This window comes from Diprion similis, chromosome 3, assembly GCF_021155765.1.
Source record: "Diprion similis isolate iyDipSimi1 chromosome 3, iyDipSimi1.1, whole genome shotgun sequence".
In the NCBI taxonomy this organism is placed as follows: Eukaryota; Metazoa; Arthropoda; class Insecta; order Hymenoptera; family Diprionidae; genus Diprion; species Diprion similis.
The window spans coordinates 4,087,602-4,113,165 of record NC_060107.1 but is presented as its reverse complement, the minus strand read 5'-3'; the positions used below and the strand labels follow the sequence as shown (position 1 = coordinate 4,113,165).

The following is a 25,564-nucleotide window of genomic DNA, read 5'->3' as shown; positions in this document are numbered from 1 at the left end:
CGTGACAGGCCAAGAGTCGTTCTGAATTTCTTAATCTATGTATATTTACCGCGCGGTTAAAAGTTTATTGTTTGACTTGTAAGTAAAGGATAAATAGCTGAGCTGATTATTGTTAAATAAATTATTATCAAAAAAACTTACGTGATATGCAGGATGCTGGGAATCTCGGGTTTAGTTTTGGTATATATAGTTGAGGCATAGTAACGAGTTATTGTCACATGGTCGTCAGGGCTCATTCAGTAACTTATTTGGTCTCATTGAGCGAGGATTGTTTCACAAGCTCGTGTGGTGTACGATTGTGTAGGCAAGACGATCGAAAGCTTGAGAGAGTCAATTTATTCACAATAGATTCTTTCAACGAGACTTGAATGAGTCCCGAGCCGCCGACGAGGCTCTGCCGTTCATTGTGGAGAGGAGGGATCGTCGTCTGGGACATGCGGGTTATCCCAGTGTGAATACTCGGTGCATTTGTGTCGGAGCTCAAGTGTAGGTTCAACGAGAGTTTCTTCGAGCCTTTGGAGGTCGCGATGCGACGATAGTGAGAAAGAGAGATGGATGTTGATAGAAACAAGGCCGAAAGTTATTTACCACACATCATACAACTTAAGAGCGAAAGGGAGACTGAGAGAATAGAATAGCATATTTATTTATCCGTAGCAACATTGAATAATATTATAAACGTAATCAAAAGAAGAAAGAAACAGGAAAAAGAATATAAACACATGAGGAACAAAATTATTGGAGAGAGAGCAAGTACTCAAAAGAAAGATGAGCGACGTGCACAATGAAGCAAATTTATGACTAGAACTAAGGCTAAACTAGAGATGGAGAGAGAAAAAAAAGAGATGGAGAGAGGGGGGGAGGACCACTTGCTTCGTTCGAAAGACCAGCTTTTGGTTAAGCCAGCCAACGATTGTCTCTCGGAGAAAGAGAGATAAAATCGAAACTTTGATACTCTGGACTCAAGACTGGCTACCAGTTAGATACAAAATGATTGTTCTTGCGTGTATACCAAAGCCCAATCGAAATCCCTAGTTAGAGCCAAGCGAGATAAGCTCGATTTATTATCAATCGGTGGATCCATTCTTCCGGGAGAAGAAAGGATAAAGTAAAAGAGAGAGAAGGGGACTGAAGTTACTCCATTCAGTGACTCCTTCAACCCCGTTCTTCTTCTTCTTCTAGTATTACTGAATTAAGGAACCCAAATTGATGCAATTAATGTACCTATTCAGTACTCATCGTGTCTCCACGCTTTCTCCTGTACTTTAATACGAAATGGTTACATGGATCTCAGGGATTGATATTGGACACTGAATATCACGAGACACTAAATATGAAGATATCGATTTCGTATATCGACTCTTGATCCATGCTCCGCAGAAAACACTTTGAACAAAGTCGAATATCAAATCCCTCTTGGTGTAAGATTGAAAGTAGGTAGAGAATTTTACAAACACGTGTCCAACTGTAATTGATATTGCCTTTCACTCTGTCCTCCGACTACATTTGTTCGTTTACCAGAAGCTCGGTGGTGGAGGATTATTATGGTCGGCCAACGGTAGAGCACTTAACGAATTGCATGCTATCTCTACGTTGTATTCTAATTAACTAAATTACCGGCTGACCTCTCGCGAGTTGACCCGCCACACCGAGTTCAAATGTTGAAACATCACGTGCTCTCTTTGCCTTTGCTTCGGCTAAAGCTGCGATCAGGACAGTTAGACGGTCACACGCGGGTCTCCGAACAAACTTCCGTCCGAATTAGACCATAAACTGGAAATTCCTTGACGTAAACGCACAATGCATAATGAATATGGAAATTTAATTCACCAGCGTTAGGCGTTTTTGTTGGTCGAGTACGTGGTATTCATTGAACACCGGAAGTAATAGAGTCAAATGTACCCGAGAAGAGAAAAGAGAGGAATAAAATTATCTCAGACTCACACCAACGAGAGATTCGAGTACATAATACGTATCCTACTTAATTCGCGGGAGTTTGGGCAGACGGAGAAGAGGATCACGTTCAACGGTCCTTAAATGCAATAAAGACCCGGTTTTATGTTAGCCGGTATACATATAAAGCAGCGCCCACATCATATCCTCGTCTTGGGATACAATAACCGAATGACCTTGTCAAGTGTCAAAGGTCAATAGAGGGTAGATTCGTTCAAACACCGCCACGTCGCGTTACGTTTATCGCGTTTTATATGAGAAAACAAACCCCGCCGGAGGCATTTCCGGTGGAGATAAAACAAAACAAAAAAAAAAACAACCGACATAAAATTGTTAAACAGAAAAGGACGAGATTCGTGACAGCTGATGGATCGTACGCATCCTCTGATCGCGAAAACATTCTTCCTTATCACCGGCACATATGTTGTAGATCATTTTCTAGGAAGTTATTTAGCTTCTGTATTAAATATGAAATACTGAGGGTTGATCAGTTGAACGACCGAGTCTCGAGGACGACGACGACCCCCGTTACGGAAACGATATATAGAAACGAAAAGAAGTCGAAAGCTGCTTGATGATGCGGCTGCTCGGTTGCCTCTGGGACTATCCGGCTGGCTGCTATTTCCCATATTTGTTCAAGTGCCAGCTGGAGCAAAACTCGAAAGACGACGAGGCGAACGACAGTATGGCAGTTGTGCCTTTGCTTAGAATTTTACGTAACGTATACCTACCAACAACATGTACGGTATACTGATACATAGGATAAATTGATCGGGCATTCACCTCTACGACTATCGAGCGATCGCCCTGCACCTTCTTCTTCTTCTACCGATCAATTCCTCCCGGTTCTTCTCTTCTATCGTCTCTCTTATTATACTGTGTGTAAAATAGCTTTCCACGTACACACCAGTTCCAACACCGACAAATCTCGACGCTCGCGTACCAGAGTTAAAGGTGTGCACACAAAAATGTCTCCCGTTCTATGGAGTTAAAAATATGAATCATGAACTAATCATGCATTAAGCTGAGAAGCCATAGAGAGCCAAGAGCAATTGCTTGCTTCGACTATAGACGGATTGACAGGTTACAGATAACCGGGCTTTGGCTTCCATCTTCTCGTCAAAGCTTCGAGGACAACAGCTGATGATCGTTGCTGAAAAATCGTTGCCTTACTCCTTACCTACGACTATATCACGCGATTAAGCTTCATTGTGATTCAGGTTTGAAGGTTATGCTGGGGTCCACGTGTAGCATATGAGTTGGCTTCTGATCGTGAGTGCGTGTACAGTGTACGAAGATCTGGCAACGTTACATTCATATTTTTTGTGCACTGGGTCAGGACCAGCTCGTCAAACTCCCCGGGGTTGGTGGGGGAAGAGAGAAGTAGAAAGAGAGTAGAAAAACCAGACGAAGACATGGATAGGAACGGCTTCTCGAGCAAAGACGTCCTCGGACGTGCTCTGTGCAATAATACGCGGCATTTATGCGTGTAACGCGAGATAAGAGGGCCGAGTAAATAAGCCTACAAGTCAAGGTAGAGAAGCTGACGATGAAAATGGAGAATCACTCGCTCAGGCTAATACCGCAGAGGTTTACAGAGTTGGCAAATATGTTTAAATAGATTATTATATAGTCACTGTTTCAATCGCACCACTCTTGGTTTGACTCATCCGAGATAAGAAGTTGACGATACGCATATATGTTTACATGCCCGTTTTCAGAAATAATACACTCGTACTAAAAACAATGATAAAATGATTCATTTTAGTTGATATGCGACTTAATTTCACGAATGAAACTCATTTCAAATGTGACGTAAAGAAATTTCCACAACGGCGGGAGATAAAGCCGTTTGGAAACCCGTCGTTCTATATTTCATTATCTACTTCATCCGCCGGAATTGAAGGAGAAAAATCGTCACAGAGAACGATGTACGTTGAATAAAAACATGAGTGTATAATGTATCCATTGTTCGAATTGATCATAGAAATAGTGTCAAGTGTCGACCTGTAGGTAGGTATAAAGTTTATTGCCACAAGTATTAATTTCGAGCAAAGAACGTGGAATCGCGTTGCGTGCCTATCCTTGCGGGTCCAGTTGTAACTTCTAACCAGAGTCTCGTGGTTTGACTTTACGGTCCAGAGAACATCGAAGGGAATGAGTTTTCGTATCGCAGGCATGATTTCTTCTTCGTTTTTCCTATCTCCACACATTTCTGCCTCTTTTTGTTTCATCCAGAAGATATACATACATAGATAGACGTACACACGCGTGCAGACTAGGAACTAGAACGACTAGAGACTATTTTTAAACCCCCAACGTTGTAGTCTAGTAGACGCATTTCTTCTACTACTGGTATAATAATATGAACCAAGGAGATAGTCGAACGTCCGCGTAGTTCCTTCCAAGTCCCTACGAATTTAAAAGCTATCTGGAGAAGGTTTTAAATACGTAATGCGGTTCCGGTAGCCATTTTTGGTTCCCATCCCCTCCGATGTCAGACAAACGTACCAAGTGAACTGAGACTAGGTGGTGGCATGTGACCCAGTTCAATGTAACGTACATACTACACATACATGTCGCAACCTTCGCCAGCTGTTAAGCAAGTTCTCTGACTCCTCGTGGAGCAGCTCCAAAAGCGATATCCTTCATACTTAATCGATGTCAATCAATGGACGCGGGTGACCGCGTAAGTTCACCTGAACCGACGCAACATGTTCGATTCGTATTATATGCGAGAAACCTCTCATGGCCACGTCAGTCTGGACTGTGCTTTTTCCCTTCCATATATTTAATCTCGTGGTCTTACTTGACTTCTTCCACCAGGGTCGAGTCAGGCCAGACGGGTGAATTCTTAGCGACACGCAACAGCCTTTGTAGAAGACTGCAGGGATCATGACGAACCCCCGTAGCGAGAAGGTGAATTCTTGGGGGAAAGAAGCCCTTCGGCCTTCGTGGTAGCAGCTCAAGTGCAAAGGAAATATTATAATCCCTTGAATCGAAGGTGGTCTCGTCTAGCAGCAGCTCGCGTAAGATGAGAATTGGAAGGAATTCTTCATTGTGCTTGAAATTATTACTACACACTTGTTCTAACACGCTTTTGACTGGTTTATCTTTCGACAAACAGAGAAAGAACCCTGGCGGCTAATATTGGACGAGTTGTGAGCAAAGGTGACCTTGGCTGAAGGTCTGCGGCATTAGACGTTTGTTGAAAATATTCCAAGAGCATACTGGCGTGTGATTATTTGTTGTACATTCATAACTGTGCTAGTCTCTGTTAGTAGTTAGGTGTTGGCTTCACTTCCACGTAGCGCACTCCATCCACCTACGAAATATGACCATAATCTGGTTAATGTCTGTATTTTAACAACCCTAGATTAGACACCGCGTTCACGCGGAGACTCTTTAGGCTACACAAACCGTGCTGGAGGTAAGAATTAAAGAAAGAGCTTCTTTTTTGTTTCTTTGATCTAGTCTGCTCAGTTTACGACTCGTTTCTAAGCAGATAGGCTACACCGTAAAATGTGACGAACGATTTACTACAATGAAACGAAAAATGGATAAGGAAACAATAAGATGGGCTGTTCTCTTGTAATTGTATAATACTCGGTATTACTATAGACGGTCCTTTTTGAGAAAAACAGACTTTGAACTGAAAATATGCACTCTTTGAGAAACACTGAATGGTGGAGTTCCAACTGGATTTAGCACGGTTGTTCAGTTTTCATTCGTAATCCTGGTTTCCAATAGATGGTTTCGTGAGTCAAGTTCGATTTTCCCCGTTTTGTACAACTGCCAAATTTTTCTAAGACACTTTAGAGACCTGTGAACAAAGAGAAGAATAGCTATTTATGTGGCATGCCCGTAAACCGCCGGTTTTTTTGGCAAGGATAAAGATTTCAGGACGAGCTGAAGGCGAGCCGGAAGCAAGCCGGAAGCGAGTACTGAAATTATCGGAGCCAAAAAACGGTTCACGGGCATGCGACATACAATATTTTTTACATTATGGGCATTGAAAAGCAAAACGAAAAGTGAGGTTATGTCGCGATCTGTTCGACGGAGCTACTTTATTCGACAGTTTGGAATGCACACTTCGAACTGCGCATCAAAACTGCGGAATAAAGACTTTATTCCACAACTTTGTTCACTGTCGTATGAAGCGTCACTTTACGAAACGAAAACTCCCACAAAAAGTGAACTTTTCAATGCCCAGGCCGTAAAAAATCTATTCTTTCCTCTAGATAAGAAAATCATTGCCGGGTTTCGATCTGATGAAAACAATGTCTGCTCGGTTAGAAACTAGAAGACAAGTATCGAATATCAGACGTTGCGAGTGGCAGCTAAATTACGCCGGTTATTCGAAGGCTCGGCAATTTTCAAAGCCAACGACCAGGCACGTCAAGAATTATCCCGTTGACCAAGAGCGCGTACAAACAGCATTCGCGATGGACGAGTGCCAAGATGGAGAGATAGAGAGAGAGAGAGAGACCAAAAGATCCAAGTAGATTTCACGGTCAGCATAAGATTTCTTGCATCTATTTTCCCGAGTAGTTTTTTCAGAGTCGGGACTAGTCAGGACGGATCTTTGCGCGAATAGATTTAGCGTTCCAGAGGTGTGTGCTTTTCGCTAAATTTGGTCCATGGGGTGGAGGGTTAATGCCATCGCTACCGAAAGCACGAACGAACGAAGGAACGAACGAACGAAGGAAGGAAGCAAGCAAAGGCAGAAGGGAAGAGGAGGTTCCTCTCCCTTCCCAAGGAACACATACTCCATATACTCGTTACTTATGCTCTCGGCACGTGAGTCGCTCTCGCTCTTCTTTGTGTGTTGACACAGAAATAGCTGAGGGTAACTTTTAGCTGGCAAAACGTCCAACTGACTCACGCCACGTGACGTTTTCCGTTAGTCACGGCATGGCATCACTGCAGTACTACGCCTATGGACCTCGGCGGCGCTAAAGGAACACTTTTACTATGCACTCTCTCTCTCTTTCTCTCTCTTGGTTCTCTCTCCGGAGAAGAGTAGGTGGGCCGGCATGTATCCCTAGGAGAAAAAAATGAATGAATTTAAATTTAGACCAAGCGTCGACCTGCCGCCGATGAAAATACCTCGAAAAAATCTTCAGACCTTTGACCGTTTCCAAGGGTCGATCAACGAGGTGACTATGTGACTACTGCTTAGATATATCTCTCCAGGAAAATTCTCCATGCAAATGATACTCGCACTGGATTAGTATTGCACTTGCTTTACCTTGAAACGTGTGTTTGAGAAGTGTTTATTTTGTTGTTGACCGGTGCTTGGAAGCCGGCAACGCTTCAAGGTGATCTTGTGGTGTGGTTTCAACCATCGGTCGTAAATTACGTTGCCATAGTTCGTAGGTACGTTCCAAGTACAAAGCGGCAGGAGGTATACAGTCGGGCAAAACGTATCGCGGTTTGCGTAATGGATTGTTTGAGTGTCAACAGAACAAGTAAACACTCGTTGTACTCGTGCTCATCTTATCGCAGATTTCTTTATTTTTCAACTTCACCGAATCCAGTCATTGCGAGTAGAGTCCGTACATGTCACGACTCAATGCTTTGAGGTTGAATTACGTCATGACTACCCGGCTACTCCGTTACTTCATCAAAAGCATGGAGTAAATACACTGTTGTCAATGAAAGTCGAAGTACCGGGACGTTTTTTTCAATTGGAAGGGTAAAGATTTGTTTATTGATCAGGTTCAGGGAAATATAAAGCGACGTCGTTATGCTCAAGGGTTGGTAAAAAACGAGCTCGACAAATCACGGTTAAAATGGTTGAAAATAGACCGATTAATTACCCTTTTCTCCCATCTAACCCTGACACACGAGACTGTCTCTGCGTTTCTGAGTCTGTCACGTGGGTTGAGTGTTACGCGTTGAACGCACGCGGTGTTAAAAATACACACGAAAAGCGATAACGTCTACCGTTAGATTTTTCAGTAGGGGCGGAGGGAGTCTTCGCAGCATTTTAAATTCTGCAAAAGTTTGGAATTCACGCAATAGAATTACCGGTGAAGAAGAAACCGAGTCATGACTCGTCACGAGTCATTTATTGAAATAGAAAAACAGAACCTTTCCTTGTAATTATGTTATCAACTTTCTTCCGCCAGTTTGTTACGACTCTGATTAGCTTTTATTCGAGCTCATTAAATGCGGTCAAACTGTTTTCATCACAGTTCCTTCCACGTACCTGATCCCACTACTTGGTAAAGAAACTACCACAGTTGTGGTCAAGTTCCAAATGAATTCTGATCGGAAGTCGACTGGCTATGAGAGATTCAAAACATAGATACTCGGTACCAAGAACAGCATCGCGGCAGCGAGTTTCGTTAAATTCAAGATCGTTGTCATCGTGTTTTCAAATTGATCAGGTCAAAGTCGGCAGCGTTCGAATACTCGAGAGATACGAAGAGTGAGAGAGCTTGAAAATGAAGTCATACATATGTTTCAAAGATCTAACCACGTTTTAATGGTGATCTCAGAACCGAAGGATAATGGGACTGTAGCCTTTGGCGTTCGGAGAGAATACATTATTCTAAGGAGTCCTCTTGGATACGGTTTTGTCACACTCTGGATTCGGGTACTAAGCAGGAAATGTCTCATACGGGTCGACCGATTGCTGTCTTTCTAGTCGGACCGTGTAGTTTTACGCCTAAGCTAATATCCTGACGCTTCCCATATTCCATTCCATTCCATTCCATTCCATTAACGGAATTAGTTGCACGTCATCGCGATAGCGTTTTGGCATTTGTACGGTCAAAGGCTGGTATATCGTCGCGTGGCGATGGGCGGTTTCCTTTTTTCATTAACCGTGAAAATTCTTCTCCGTTGTGAATGACGATTTCCGTGAAATTCTCAGGATTTATGCACTACTCTGCAGCAGCAGGATTTTAATACGAATAACCGGCAACAACTGCGCCAGTTTCTTCTTTTTCTTTTTCTTTTCCTTCTTCTTTTCCTCGAGAGAAAGTTATGACATGCACGTTTTGATTGTTGTGATAAAAGATTTCCAACTCACCCTCTAAACGTCTCGAAACCTCGTTTCCCCTCACGCTGTTTATTTCAAGAAAAAAAAGCACGAAAGCTCAGCAGCTATTCACTTAATTTTAGACAATTCCACGTAGTTTTAAATACCGTTTGTTTCACCTTCCGAGACACTTATAAATGTGCTCTTTCATACAAATCTTTACATCGTCATAACCATGAACATTATCACTTATATACACCTATGTTGTATATGTTATGTGGAGCATAGGTGTTACGAGTTGATTATTATTCGTTAGAATGTAGTGTAAATAAATAGCTTTTCCAAACCTGCATGCGATGGGAGAGCTTGATAAGAGAGGAACCATGCAGATTATCACGCATATGTTGTACATGTGAATCATGGTGAACTAGTTAATTACATTCGTTGGAATGTGGTGGAAATAACGATGTTTGCTAAGCCGTGAAATAGGGCAAAATAGACGATAGTTGCATACAGCAGACACGTAACCTTGGTGGTGAACAATGGATTACGCACAGCTACACAAAGATTTATTTATAAAACTAGTGATGCTAAATTCGGTAACAGCGAAACACGCGTGTTCGACAAGATTTTTGGTTTCAGCCTGCAGGCAGAAAGAGATTAGAAAGAGAAGTTTAACAGGACTCTAAATGAATGAATGAATGAATGAATGAATGAATGAATGAACGAAGCAATCAATCATTCAGCTAATTAATTATAGTTCAGTGTTCTCCAGACAAACGTTGGAATAAAATTAACTGAATTGAAGGTTCCGAGAGTGAAATTCCTCGGCGTCTCAGACTGGAATATAGCGACTGTTATTATTAACCTGTCCCTTTCAGTCTTGAGCCTTGGCTAGCCTGTCGCCATCTTAGTTAAAGCAGGAAGCTGGATGGATTTTTATTTTCATTTTTCACAAGTAAAACGTTGCCTCTACGTTTACTTTTTCTTCACCCAACGCACAAATATATCCTATGCGAGCATCTCTCGCGCGTTATAGAGCATGGTTGCTATGGTAAACACAGTTCAAGGAAGGAAAATAATTGCAGGTATACTGCATCCCTGTTTAAACTTAGCCGGCACCTTTATATGGTATAACATTTCTAGCATCTCGGGGTCGTTCAAGACCCCAACCGAAAATTGCTTGCTGTATAACGATGTTGATGAATTTTCATGACAACTAATAACCGTTACGTTCGTATCGACAAAGCATGAAAGCATGGTTTCATTGTTTCAGGATGTGGAACTGGTGGAAGGTTCAGTACCGGAGGAAGCGATGGAAGTGGAAATATCTCAGTGTCGAGAGCTTAAGATCCAAGCAGGTGCGTTTATGGGAGGTGTTCAACTACGGAGAGTCCACGTCTCGGGGGTTTACAACGTGGTAGCGAGAAGCCAGGCGTTCAATAATTTGACTGCCCCGAACACTCTCTTCGAGGTATCGGAGTGCGACACGGTACTGCTGGAGAGTCACGCGTTCAAAAACTCGTTGAAACCACTGAGCGTCTCCATAGCTCGTTGCAAAACCGTCAAGATAAAACCAAACGTCTTCGTATGGCTGCTGAAGATGACCATCAAAGATGTCCTCGACTTAAAGCTGTCCAACAACGCCTTCAAGTTCGACACGCATCAGCACGGACGTCATGGACCAGCGACTCAGGTCAGTCATGCACCTCAAAGGACTGTCGTCACCTTATTTTTTACTGTAATTAGAAGCCGAGGTTGAGGTCTAGGTCAGACTGTGATCCCCGATGTTGGAAGAAAAGGAAGGAAAAAGGTGCTAGCTTCGACAAAATTTTACTCGTTGACAGACAAACGCAGACGGCCATATGATAACGGTTCGGTATACGGTTCTTGTATTTTTTTTCAACCACGGTGTTACCCCCCTCCATCTTATTCGATGGGCGCAAAGTTTTTCACTGGTTCTTCATGATGTTGACCGAAGTATTTTTCATCTCCTTCCAGATATTGTTCCAGAGTGTAAAAATAAACGAGTTACCAATGATGGCCTTTCCGTCGACAGTCATGGAAGTGCGCATGGACAATCTCGAGACCTCGGTGATTCGCAAGGACGCGTTTAGCGCTACGAACATACTGAAAGTGGCCATAAGCAACGCGACTATCGGGACAATCGAGTCGGGTGCTTTTAGCGGCCACACTCTGATCACCAATCTGGAATTCGTCGACGTGAGCGTTGCGCAAATAAAGACCGGAGCGCTACGGGCACCAGTCACAAATTTCACAATTCAATACTCAAGGTAAGAATGTCGTTCGTTTCCTATTATTGCATCCGCGACGAAATCGTCAGTCATGATCCAAATCTAATCCAAACGTTGAATTTTCAGAGTGAATGACATGGAGACAGGTGCCATAAACGTAGTGGCGGCAACGGTGACTCTGAACAACAACGAGTTTAAGGAAATCGCGCAGAGAGCGATATCGTTGAACGATTGGAACCACATAGCGATCCACCAGAACCTATTCCGGAGTATTCAGAAGGAGTCGATATCGGTGAAGATGTCCGAGAACGTTAGAACGGAGGCTGAGTTCCTGTTCACCGAGAACCACATAGTGACAGCAGAACCAGGTTCCTTGGGTTTTGCGGCACAGACACAAAGTCTTAGCCGAGCTACGATAAGCGGTAACTACTTCGCAGAGCCGTGCAGTTGCAATCTTGAAAAATGGATGAAAGATCTGACCGGAACAAACGGTTCCGTGGTTACGGTGATGGCCTCAAGTTACTGCGAGATAGACGAGGGTCTAGGGCGGTGCTTTAAGGTGCCGCAAGGTCGGCTGCTGATGAGCAACTTCACGAGCATAATATGCGTGGCAAATGCACACCACATAAACTGCAAGGACCCTGCAGCAAAGCCTGAGCCAAGTGTAAGTCCGCCGAACGTAGGTCCGCACGGTTACCCAAAGCCGAAGGGTTACTTCGACGTTAAAATGAGCGATCCTAAGCAGCTTGAACGAGAGAAGCGGATAATAGTGATAATCTGCTCGGCAGCTGGTCTCTGCGTGTTGGCGGTGCTGGTGATGTTCGGTATGTTCTACGTCCGGCGTCGAGGCGTCTGTCCAAAGTTGACGTCGAGTCCTTTCTCCGGTTTGGCCTCCTGGATGTCGCCGAGCAACGGTATGGCCGCGGCGACATCGGCGAGGTCGATATCCCGGATGAGCGTTAACGAGTACGCGGGTCTGCAGCCGGAGGCGAGGGTCCTGGACGTTGAGACGGTGCCCGAGGACCAGGTCGAGGACGCCTATGCCTACACGGAGAACAAGGCGACCCAAACACTGCCGGAAGAACTGACCGAGGATTACCTAAGGGAGCTAAGGGAGCGGCTGAACGATCCGGACAACTACAGCGAGGCCAGGGACATGATCGAGCACCTTTACGATCTGATCAAGGTCGAGGAGAGCTGCAACAACAACAACAACGACAACCGCGAGGCCCCGGTGGTTTACCATGACCTTGTGGTCAGGCCCCGGGGTCGCGGCTCGGCCTTGAGGCCCTCGACGAGCGTCGGGACGCGAGTTCCGTCTCTGGACAAGCTTCTGCCGAGCCCCGTGGGACCTCGGTCCCAAATCGTCGAGTACGCCGAGCCAAGGGACAGTAAAGTAAGCGACCAGAATCACCTCTACGCCGAGCTTCTGGGCGACGAAACGGTCCCAAGTACGAGTCGACTGTCCCAGCCAGTCTTGGCCGGACTGGTTGGCCGGGCCCAGCAGCCCCTGCCGCCGGAAGTTGGTGGCGTTGGAAACGAGGGGCAGAAGACCTGCTCCAGGGACCCAGCCAAGAGCCAGACCCGGCCTTTGAGCTTCCTGAAGGCCCTCGGCGAGAGCATTCTCGGCACCTCGTCGAAGAGCTCTCAGAAAAGGCCCGCAGCTCCGTTGCTCTGCGAATACGCCGAACCATCGGACGCGACGGCTCACCTTTACTCGGAACTATCCGAGCCGAATACTCACACGAATTCGAGGCCATCTAGTAAAATGGCGAACAGACCGTTGCCAACGAAGCCTGGTGATACGGAGACAACGCCGATCACCATTTCGTAAAACTTCCGTCAACCATAAATTAATCTGTGATATACATATATATCGATTGTTATTATTTAATATATTATTATTATAAACACGAAGAAGACTTTAATATTATTACTATTAGCGTATTACGTATTTCTAGGTATATAACGTATCTCATATGTTCAACTATCATTTGTCATTATTATTATTATTATTATTATATTAATGTTATTATTAGTGTCAATATTAGGTAACCACATGATCACGAGAGATGAGAAGAATGCAATTCGATTTCGCGTCAAGAATCCTACGATTGCACTCTACTCAAGTTCTTTGAAAATATATTCGTAACTAATTTGTACGTAAATTACGTTGCGTGTATAAAACTTTGGTAAATAGAAGGGTGAAATTATGGTTTCGTTTTGATAGGATATCGAAATTCGAAAGCATAGAGTTTATACATGGAGAGAGAAAACAACAAGGTGTTGAAAAATGAAATTATCTAAGGTTTAAATTCGTATTATATAAGAAATACGTTTTACTTCACGTGATATTATACGCTGAAGGAATATTTTTAGAAAAATGGTAAAGCAGACAGTGAATCGTGAGGATTATTAAATAATTGTTGATTAACAGCAGCCTAGCGTCTTGTGTTATTCAATTACCGGTCCGCGCGTCTCTCTGGTTAACGTCACATGTGAAGAGATCGGACTCGTGCGTTTTAGCTATACCGCACGTGCTTGCACGTGAGTTATTTCGATGCTGGCTAGCTGAAAATATCACGATTTATGGGCGAAACATGGCCGAGGGGGTAAAGCGCGAAATGCCCTCTAGAAGGAAGCGTAATATGTCTGAATTTCGAAAACGTTGTTTACTTTCTTTCCAAAAAAACAAACAAACAAACAAAGCTTCACCACATTTTTAACAAGGAACTGAGTAGGATGCCGAAAATGCAATTACTAACGAAGGTCTTTGAAATGAATGCGAAACCGTAATTGTTGCTACAATTCCGACAAAATATAGATAAATTATTCACTATTAATATACGATAAAAATATAAATATATATATATATATATCTACGTATATAAATAAATAATGTATGCGAAATGAGTATCTGTGTTGTTCGATATCACTATGCGACTGCGTATAAAAAATTGCGTATACAAAGCATCGAAGAATGTGTAAACGTAAGCGCATATATCGTGAAAGTGAAGACTTTTTATATAATTAAATTAATAGTGTATACGATGACTGTAATATAAACCTATCTATATATATATATATTATATATATATATGTGTAATGTAGCAACGTGTAATAATCGATAAATTTGCTTCTTCAGGTATTAAAGTGAAACATTAAAATTTCCCATTTTTTAAAACAAAATGTCTTCAAGTTTTGATACATACTTTGTTATTTATATGAAAAAAAAAAATAATTCGGACAATCCTGCAAAGTGGAATTCAAACTCTCTCGTACTTCGATCGAATTATTTGTACAACACGTGTAGGTATACTCGGAAAGATTTTCACCGCCCTGCTAGAGATCCGTTTTTAGAAAATATTGTTTGTTTCTTCATCTCGCGTCGCGCGAGGGTCGCTGAAAAATCCTCCCCAACGTTCTAGCCCTAATTCGTTTGCCAAGTTCCGGTTTGGAAAAGAGCTCAAAGAGCTCACGACCCGAGTCAACGTGTTTCCATTGTTCTGGGTCGGGTGCGAGTGACGTCTGTGTTTACCTTCAAGTTTTTTCCATTTCCCGTCGGGCATAATCATCCGCTTTAGGTACCAACGTCTCGCTGTGATTGCAAAGTCCACGTGGTCACGTGGTTCAATTTAAAGAGAGTTGAAAAATTTCGCCCTTAAAACCAAAGTTTAAAATTTACGCTGTATGCAATAGAATAGAATGAGAGAGTCGTCCAGAGTTCTCCGGAATAAGGAACAGCTGCTATCCAGACCTCCTCGGTTCCTTAGTCTCCACTCCTGCACTCCGCTCTTCTCCTCGATTTGCTCGCATCGCATTCTTCATCAAATAGCTCACACACTGCAAGCCACCAACACCAACCTCTCGCCGCTGCTAACTGCACCCAAGAATCAAGAATATCTCTGCCACTTTCTCCCAAAGTCGCTTTGACGTTCATTCGACGTTCAAATTGGCGGTATTAAAATCCTAGAAGGCAGAAAGCTTCTCCCACGTTGTTAAAAAAAAATTAATTAAATTAGTCTCGGATAGTTGACAACAGTTTATTGGCTAAGTTGAGGAGTAATTGCGGTAATTAGGGTGTAATTCGTGACTAAACCGAATCCGGTGAGCAACTATGCCTAGGAAGTCTTCCACGAGCGCGTAATTAACAAAACGATTTCTCGTTTCTCGGCATTATTCACTCTCGATGCGGTTTATGCCATATCAACAAGCGGAACGACAAGCCACGTAAGAAATTCAGACAAAACGCGACCTGATCCGCGGTTTATAATTAGAGCCGTATTTGCACGTGGCGGTGACTAATTATCCACGTGCGTAAGCAAAGGTCATCGGTGTATGTATAATGCTTGACAATTTACACCACGCGGAGGATTCGAGTTTCGGAATACAATCCAACAACGCTGAGCTACTCCGATTTCTTTCAGCGCGGCATGTTTTTTCCCCTCATCTCATATTCAACGAGCAAACGATGATACCCGACGCACATCCCACCCACAACACCGCGGAGGGATGAAGGAACGAGAGGACAACAACAAAAAAAACCAACAACAACGACCTGGAAAAACAGTTTTCTCGCGATAATTTTCGTCGCCGTGAAAAGAGAAGCAAAAATATTGAAAATCGCTTTGATTCCCGTAGAACCGCATCTATGTTAAAATTTTTAAATTGATCCTTCAAAGTTTGGTGAATCGGCGAGTATATCGTTTGAATTGTTGTTAGAATAGCTGTAACTGCATATCGTTGATGCGACTGTAGTTGGAGTGAAAGAGGACAGTGACTTGAGCATTTCGACTGGGGAGTACAGAACGAACGAATATACACGTTTGGCTGATGAGATGATTGCTTCAATGATTAGCCGCGATGAAGCTACATCGCTGAATTTTACGTACATACGTGTATGCAAGCGTCGTTTTACAGCTTGTAACGCCGTCTGTACTGTAGTAACTTAAAGTGACGTCACTTGACACATGTGCCGCGTGCCAACATTGCCGTATGACATAAGCTGTTTCCGTTGGTGATTAATCTAGGAATTGGCAGTTCTAGTTAGACCGTAAGTTTCAGGAAATGAAAAAAAAAAGGAAAGATGACTACCAGCTGATGGTTCTGTCTTTCTTCTATTTTCATTCACACCATAAAGCTTCGTTACACGAGTTTCACGAACCTTCGATCAATCATTCAGAAAGCATAAAGACCCTGAACGAAACGATATCGTTGAAAATCTTTGTACCTACACGTGAAGATTGGATCCAAATCCAACGGAGATGAGAGAACGTGATTTCATGATGGTGAATAATTTCTGCATCGTGTGAATCGACCCGATGAAAGGTGAAAAAGAATGACGCTTCTTATCTCGTAAGCGAGTGTAGAATACATGCGGGTATAATAATTCGATAAAGAACGTCGTCGGGCAGAGAAACGAACCGACGTAAAAGACGAACAGCGCAAGCTGGCAGGCAACGGATGAACCAACATTACAGAGTAAATCGTCGTTGTAGCGATAAGGCGAGTGCCAATTCGCCCCTTTCATTGCTGTGATAAATTATTCTACTGACATTTTCATCGAGTCAAGAAGTATCGGTAAAATCGATAATCAGATTATCGCTTCATTTGCCAGGACTCGGTATATGCGAGCTTCAAGAAATGGAAATGGAAGACTGTGAACAGTGAGATGAGTCACGTGTTTTCAACTAGATATATCTCGCGACCGAGTTCTCCTCGTAGCAAGAAAAACTGACGAACACAAGCCAACAGGATGTTAGTCGGGCTTACTCTTTACATTCTCCGTCTCTCGTACCCCCTCCCCCTCCCCCCCCCGCCGCCACTCTTCAGTTTGTCTGATATACTTCCATAATTACATACAGACAGGAGTCACCACCGGCTGGTTGTGTGTTTGTACACTCGACTGCTGCAATTGCAATGAAACGAGTGCAAGTCGCCTGATCAGACACTCTCTGAAATTACGAAACTAAGTAAACACATCGATTAACCCATTTCAGGACTTCATTTATGGCGGCTAATGGAGTTTCGAGAAGGAAAGAAGAAGAAGAAGAAGGAGAAAAACGAGAAAAACTATCCGATCTAAGATTGACCAAGGCAATAAACAGACCGTATCGAAACCTTCGAAGTTTCCTATTCGTGTTCAGAGTAGAAAATGGATTTGGACCGGGTCCCAATCTGAGACCCTAATCTCTGTTTCAGTCTTATCTCCCGGTGCGGAGTGAAAAAGTTCGAGATTAACGAACAGTTTTTTTACAGTTTGTATACACCGGCGTTGAACGGAAGTGAAAAAATCTTACCCACACGAGGATTTTTGTTACCTTATACTTGTACCTTTACTTATAATATTTTCAATTTATGTGATAATAATCTTGAAGGAATGAAAAGCTTTTAGAAAAAACTGACTCAATCTTTGCTCCCTGCAGCCGTGCCTGCACTTTGCCGTTACATATAGCCGTGATGCAGGCATATATACAACGATTCCGTTCCTAAATCAAGTGGTCCAAGTGCAGTCTATGATACGATGGTTGACAAAAGAAGGGTTTAAAGCATGGCACAAAGAGGACCGGCTCAGCCAAGCACCATTAGAAAAGCTTTAGGTACCGTCGACGGAAATGGACTTGCATAATGTAACCTGAATTCGAATATGGTCAGGCCTCGGTCCGTTGAAATAAATCGTATCAAAGGAATGGGAACTGAATGGGGGGAGAAAAGAAAAGAAAATGAAGGAACGATATACTTGTCATTGTCAAAGTCGACCTAATCCCTCTCAACCTCTCACCCTCCTTCCTCGACAAAACGGCCCCCACATTCCTCTGACAAATGGATATCAGATGATGAGGGTGGCTTGTAGCGTCGACACGTTAGGGTTGAGGGTTCGTTAGGAATCTCGATGGAGAAAATCGCGTCGATTAACTTGCAGCGGAGAGTGAAGAAACTATGATAAGAAATTCTGTCCAGCCGATCAGACGGGCTGGAATCGGTCCGACCACCAGACCCAGTCGTAGCACTTTTTGACCCATGGCTTCTCCTCGGTGACTCTGGATCTCCATTGAACGCTAAATATATCGTCCGGTATTTATAGTTAGTAGTCAAAGTCGCGTCTACGCCCGCAAGCACGCGACTCACTCGATCCTCTAGCTGTGCATACCCGAGATGAAACGAACGGGAGCAAATCGTGAAGTCGAACGTTGCACTTTGTGCAGAAACCTTAAGACAGTGTCAAAAGCTTTTCGCGAATCTGTTATTAACAATAGGCCGAAAAAAATTTGAGGCTGCAAAAGAGGATCTAGTTCAACATCCACTTCGACCGACGAGATGTAACCATCGACGATCCACATTCCACGATCCATTTCTCGCATTCCCATTCCTCTCACATCGTGCCTGCGACGCAGGAATTGCGCCATATGTAGGCCAGAAAATGACGCTTGGAGTGGTTTGAAGCGATTTGCCAAATAGTCTGACTCACTCCACTTCCGTCGAACACTCCTGGCCGTAGTGCCCCGCTACAATAACTACCATTAGCTCCTGAATCTTGTCGTCGGTATATAGATTATACCCGCGTCCTAACATTTCCTAAATCCATTGCCACAATGAAGGGATCATCATCCGGAGGCGTGACCTTAATCACCTTTCACAATCAGACGGTCAAATTTTCACGGGATGAGAGATTGGGTTGGAAACTATCGGGCGGTAAGAAAATTGGTAGGTCGAGGGATTTCCAAGTCCAGGATTTTTATCACGACAGTATTTTCGAATCATTTTACCCTCCGATACTTGAGAGGAAATCGAGGAGGAGAATTTCCTCGGTATAACACGTGTTGCTTGAGACGAAGGCGGGGAATTTTCTCACGGCTTTCTCACCCCGACCCCTAAAACTTGGTATACCTATTACAGGCTGTGCGAACGGATCTTGAAAAACTATTCAGGATATTCCAAGGATTTTCATGCGGGTCCCCGTGCGTTCGTCCCTTTCAAAGAACTCTCAAGTGCCGTATACCTCTGCATAGACTCGTCTTACGTAAACCCAAGTTACTAAAACCACCCACCACCCCAAAACTTCCGTTGCTCACCCTCCTCTCCCCTTATTCAACTCTCCCCGGTGTATAATTACTTCCTTCTTTTCCCAACATTGACAAAGGTAGGTATATAGGTATCACTGACTACACCGATACTATACGCGGAAGCATCGATCATTGTCAAACAAAGAACAAGCTCGGCAAGGATCTCGCGGAATTTCAGCCCTGATTAACCGGCTAAACGACGATATTTCAACCCCGCTTGGATAACTTGACTTGAGTCGAAATTTCAAGAGATTCATTTTTTTTTTTACTCCCCTTCTTCTTCTTCTTTTCTCTCTTCACAAATCTTGTCCAAAACTTTTATACACTGTAATTTCAAAGAGTGTATAACAATTAAAGATACTGACTTATTTTACTGTCCATCATTGAACGCGTCCTTGAGTTAAAAAAAACTTGCGCCAGACTTCCCGTCTCATAGAACATAATACAAGAGAGAGAGGAGAGAGAAAAAAAAAGGACGAGAAGAAAAATTTCATTCAATATCTCAAGGAGGACGTAACTACTGTTACAGCAGACGAAAGTGTAAGAGGGGTCACGTCGCGTGACAACGAGCTCAAAAAAAAAAAAAAAGTCCCGGACGTAAATGAGCCGAGTCCCTTTAGAATGAGAAACTAAGAATGAGTGGGGGTGGAGGGGTGAAATGAAGAACGAAATATATTTCGTTTCGGTTTCGAAATCGAGATAAAAGAGGAGAAGAACCTTATTACATACACTTGTACAATCATTTGTAAAGACCTGGAGAAGCCAACGACAATGGAATCTTCGAGTATGGAACGAGAGATGAAAAACGATAGGGGTATAGGAGGGTTGTTATTTCCCTACCACTTAGAAGCTGCGTCGTAGATTCTATAGAATGTTTAGGTCCCATTGTCAGGCTTATAGACGAGGAAGGTTGGAAGACGATTTCAAGAGATTAAATAGGCAGCGACCGACTCGGGGGCTTAGATCTAAACGTCGTAATGAGAGGTGTCGTTTTTCAAAGGCAAACAACTCGTTCAAGGTCCGGACTGATTACACCGCCTGAAAGAAAAATCCTTGAGGTAGGTTCGACCCTCGAATTACCCCAGCTCAGATACCAGAGGTGTAATAGACAGGCGAGACGCGTAAGAAATTGGTGCGTTCATTAAAAAGCTCAGGGTATACGACGAAAGGGTTGAAAGGTAAAGAGATAAGAAGAAAAATAAATAAAAAAAAAAAGATCGAGACGCAGAAGCGAGTTTGCCACGTAACGACCTTAGAAACAATTCGACCGGATTTATAACCGGCTGAATCCGCAACGCGAAATTCGACGCGTCTCAATCTCGACGATTACAAACACACACACTTACACACAGTTTCCGGATCGTCTGATAATGCTGTCGACCATAAATCAGGGTGCGAGAGATCACGTGATTAATATACCTTTGGGATGGTGTGTTCCGAATCGCGGGAGACCGAGAAAAAGGGGCACGGGAGAGGGGGAATGGGAGGGGGGCTATTCTTCTAAACCCGCAGTAACGTAAAAGCGAGTTTTACACTAATTTCTCTGTGTTGCTCGACCTTTGTCAGTTGAGACAGCAGAAAACCACTGCTATGTTCTGAATCACGGCTCGATTACTGGTTCGAAGAAATTCGTTCATCGGTTAACCAGAAATAAGTATATTTGCAACATCTGTGGTTGAATTGTTATTAGAAGATCGACTGTAAAAGCAGGGAAAAACTCTGCGATAGGCAACTCCGCAAACACGGATGTGTGCTCGGTTGCCTAGATGCGGGCGTTTTCCGATGTCGGTAAGAAAGAGCACGACAGTGTCGATTTCTGGCTATGGGTATAGATAACGTTTCTGTACACACGGGGAATAGAAAAGAACGATAGAAACGAAAACTTTTGAAATAATTTTAACAGACGTGTTTAATACCTCGAATTGAGAGATACTCCGAAAATTTCATACTTGCTCAAGTTTCCAGACAGTTCTTGCTAATCTTCATACATATTGATATACGTGTATGGGGATGTGGTTATGAGGATAAACTTCTGAGTCAAATATCTGTAGGAACGAAGAGAGCTGATTAAAAGTCAAACGAAGAGTAAATTACCAAATTATAAAAATAAATTCCGAAGAAACTTAACCAGGAATTTGCTGCAACGAGTCATGGCTTGAAAAGAGTCACTCGAAGTGTCATATGGGATTAAAACGGAGTAGGTCATGTCACGTGTGACGGATCGTACGTGCAACGTACCCACCACCTATGTATCCATAATTTATGCAAAAATGGGTAATATTTTATAACTTTTGCACGTATAGGTAAAACAGATTAGAGAAGAACGGAAGAGAACCGAGTGGTAACCGCGCTCAATATTTCATGGGCAAAGTGCTTTTGGCTATAAACAAGTTTTTTTTTGTGTTTCTGGTATTTTTTTTTTTTTTTTCTTGGTTTGTTACCTTCTTGGAAAAATTGATGCATGTACGTCTCTTTGCATTTAGAAAATTCAACGAGGCACTCTGGGCAAAGAGAATAAAATTTAAATGTTCGCCGTATATAAGATGAAGAGTTTTTTCTACTTCTCGACTTATTGATAATAAAATAAACCGATTCGAATCTTCTCTACGTGTTTTTAAACATTTATTTACCCGTGCAATCGATCTTGCACTTTAAGGGGACACGTCAGTGAAACTCTGAACTTTTTTGATTTGCTTAAAATTTGACCTCACAATAAAGCTCCGTAAAAAAGTGGTTTTCACTCCGCTTCCAGATATTATTTGAAACAAGGAAAAATACGAAGCTTTATTGTGAGTTCAAATTTGAATGAAATCAAAATTCTCGAGTTTCACCGACGTGTCCCCTTAAACATCGGTTCAAATGTCCTCGTCTAGATGGCGGGGCAGCCCTGAATCTGGTCTCGTTAAAGTTGCCTCAATTTTTTAGTATTCTCTGAGTTTTTTCTTTTTTTTTTACACCTATACACGTAGACGATACAGTCACATTCCGTAATGGAATATAAACATGATCAGCGTCGAGGGTTGATCCTCCCTCTTCCCGTGGAATTTCAACGATGGAATTATTACACGGCAATTTCGTCGGATCTTGTATCGCGGGATGTATAATATAAGGTATAAGGTATAAGGTACACGAAGAAGAAGCCAGGCATAAAATTTTTCCTCTCTTTTATGTTTTCGTTTAATTATCTTTATTTTTGACAAATTATAAGAGGCAATTATTCTTGGTTAAAAGCATCGTCGCGGTTGATTATTAACAACAAACGCGTCAAATTTACGTAACGTATGTACATTGACGCAAGTATAATAATATTCCGCACGTTGTATAAACGAAAAAAATAACGAACCGAGAATTACTGTCGAGCGAAAAAACTAACGCGCGCTGCTTACTTATTTCTCTTATTTCGATTTACAATTTTTTTTTAAAAGCTCTAAGCTTCTGCTTGGCCTCGAATTGCCAAATGGAAATTGGCGCCCGAAGTAGAGCAGCCGTTAGCTAATAGAACTACTCAAACCTAATTAGGCAAGAAAAAAGTTTAAAAAAAAAAACTTGAGCAATCAATCGTCGCGGAGCAGACGGAGGCCGATATTCCGTATAACAAAGAACGGTCGAGTACGCGTAAATTACAGTAATTTACCAGATTGACGAACGAACTCTGGAACGAACGAACGAACGAACGAACGAATGAATGAATGAATGAGGAAACGAGCCTGGAAGAACGGATTGACCGAAGAAACGGAGTCGAAAATTCGACATTCGGTTTTTCATTCGGACAAAATTTTTCATTTCCGTTGTTTGATAGAAACCGATGACAGCCGAGGACGAAAATCCTTTTCCGGAATGAAGGATGGGAGGAAAACGAAAACTAATAAAGAAGAAGAAGAAAAAAAAAAAAAAAAATGGGTCGAGAAAAATCCCTGGAAAAGAATTACCGCGTATATATATATATATATATATATATATATTCCGCGCGGTTTTTCGTAATCGTCATTCTACCGTATAAACGATTTGTTAATTTCTTCGTTATTACCGATATTTTCAAGGGAACACGACTTCCGGTCGACCTGGAAAACGGCCTGACGACGATCTTTGAACGGGAAACGGTTTAGTTGACGTTGTTGCTAGAAAAACATACGTGCTTGTATTCCACCGCATCGTCATCGTCTCCAAGCGTGACTCCTCGATTCGTGCGGCTAAGAAACGCAGGTATTACAACGGAACCCGAGAACCTCAGTGCCGTACATAAAAGCGGAATAATTACGCGTACGTGCGTAACGGGCCCTTTTCAATCACTCGTCACGCCGCGCCGCCTCGAGGGCGACGTTTATTTGACCTCTTTTTTTTTAAATTTACTTTCTTTTTTCACCCCCAACCTCCTTCTTCGGTTCGTTCGAACCGCGTGTTTGCTTCTCGTTTATATATGTTAAACCTATATCGCGTGCCAATTGCCAAAAGGGTATGTAAAAAATTTTTTTTGCCATTCAACTTGGAATTGTTTAAAGCATTAAGATCTGTAAAAAAAAATTTTTTGATGTACTAACGCCAAAAAGGCGTATCTCATACATACGCACCCTTTTGGTTTGACGAAAATTTTGCCTAAAACCAAAGAGAATAAAAAAATATTCAAGTGTCATTCTGAAATATGAAAAAAAAAAAATAACTACACAAATGAAGCTACGTCGAAATAAAAATGAAGGATGAGAAATTGAACTGTAGAAAGAGTGACAAATGGGTAAAGTGGATAAAAGCAAAAAAAAAAAATAAAAAAACATATCAAAAGATTAAGACGAAATTTTATTTTTCTTGGAATAGTTTTTAAATAGTCAAAAAATTGTTTCATTCTCATTTGGCTACATTTGTGATGAAAAAAACAAATACATTTTTCAACTTTTTTAGGCTTAGAATATGTTTACAAAGCGACTGGCAAAAAATAAAAATAAAAATTATACGCCCTTTTGGCATTTGGCAAGCGATATATATATATATAAAAATCTTATATATTTCTACGGGAAATCGCGATAAACGCGAGGCACGCGTGTATAATGCATAAATACAGCGATAATTACATGTTTCGTGAAGGATCGTGACAGGAGTTGACTTTGTTCTTGGTCAACGATTTTTTTTAATTAATTTTTGTTCCCACATCTTCTCTTTTTTACATGGAACAGAGCGAGTTAGGGGGGAGGAGAGGGGGGGGGGGGGGAGAAACGGTAAATTTCTCATTACCCGTTGGAAGTAATGAAAGAAAATCGTTCGACCACCGTGAGTGGATGGGAAAGTTTTTTTTTAAGTTACGAGGCGTTGAAAGGAACCTGCGACGTTATCGAGATGTAATCGAGGAAAGTCGTGAAAGTATATAACAATTAAACGAGGAGAGAATTTAGGGAGTAGAGAGTGAGGAGAAAAAAAATTTCTCGAGATAAGGCGCGGCTTTTTAATTACAACGGAATGAGGTGATACTTCGCAATATAAAACGGCTCGGCGATAAGATTACGAAGATGGTGTTACATTGTCTGAAGCTGAAGGCGACAAAGGCGCGCTGCTTATAATACTTTATTATACGTTATGTGACCCGCGAAGTTTTTTCGCGTGAGGGTAATTAAAAAAGATGGAAGAAAATTGAAGAGGATTTTCTTAAGCAAGGGGGAAAATTTTTAACGATCGATGAGTGAAAGGATCACGATTCCAAATTTTTAAGAACGCGAATGTATCTATGACACGGATTTTCATCGATCTGGAAAATCTAAAAAAGTAGGGGAGGGTGAGGGGGGGGGGGGGGGGCAAAACTGGCCCTTGAAAAAATAATACCGAAAATTAGAATAAAATGTTTAGTTTTCATACGAATAATTATGTTAAATTATTATCTAGCTTGCTCGAGAGAAAATAATCATAAATTCAAGTTCAGAAAATTATTTTACTTTGACGAATCGAGAGTAAAGCACAAATTGAAACGTTTCGCGTTACGAGAGCTGTGCAATTAATCGAGTAAATGATTTCCGAATAATTCATATTTAATTTAAACAGGACATGGCAATTTTTAATGGCCATCATTTCGTTGTAAATTTTTTTAAGTTTTAAATTTTTTTCGTCGAGCCGTTTCTGAGATCATCGCGAGAGTTTATCGGATAGACCGACAGACCAAAATTTTGTCTAAAAACCTGTTTTTCAGCTTATGAAATTATAAGAAGTGATTTTCGACCAAAAGAAATACTTTTTTCCCTACACCATGCACCAAAGGCAATCAGAAGTAAAAACGTACTACAAAATCATAAAAATTCTGTGATATTTTTATTAATTTTTCCGAG

At 42.2% G+C, this 25,564-nt stretch overlaps 2 protein-coding genes across 2 annotated transcripts in view; one reads left to right on the top strand and one right to left on the bottom strand.

Moving 5' to 3' along the window:
• LOC124404328 overlaps positions 1-13,181 on the top strand; it is a 32,106-nt gene extending 18,925 nt beyond the window's left edge. The window contains exons 3-5 of the mRNA XM_046878374.1: positions 10,221-10,640; positions 10,946-11,238; positions 11,326-13,181. Of these exons, the coding sequence (XP_046734330.1) occupies positions 10,221-10,640; positions 10,946-11,238; positions 11,326-13,033 (2,421 nt within the window). The 3' untranslated portion in view covers positions 13,034-13,181. The remainder of the gene's footprint in view (positions 1-10,220; positions 10,641-10,945; positions 11,239-11,325) is intronic.
• The window catches only part of LOC124404320 (E3 ubiquitin-protein ligase MYCBP2), a 164,111-nt gene that overhangs the window by 18,818 nt on the left and 119,729 nt on the right, over positions 1-25,564 (bottom strand). The window lies entirely within an intron of this gene.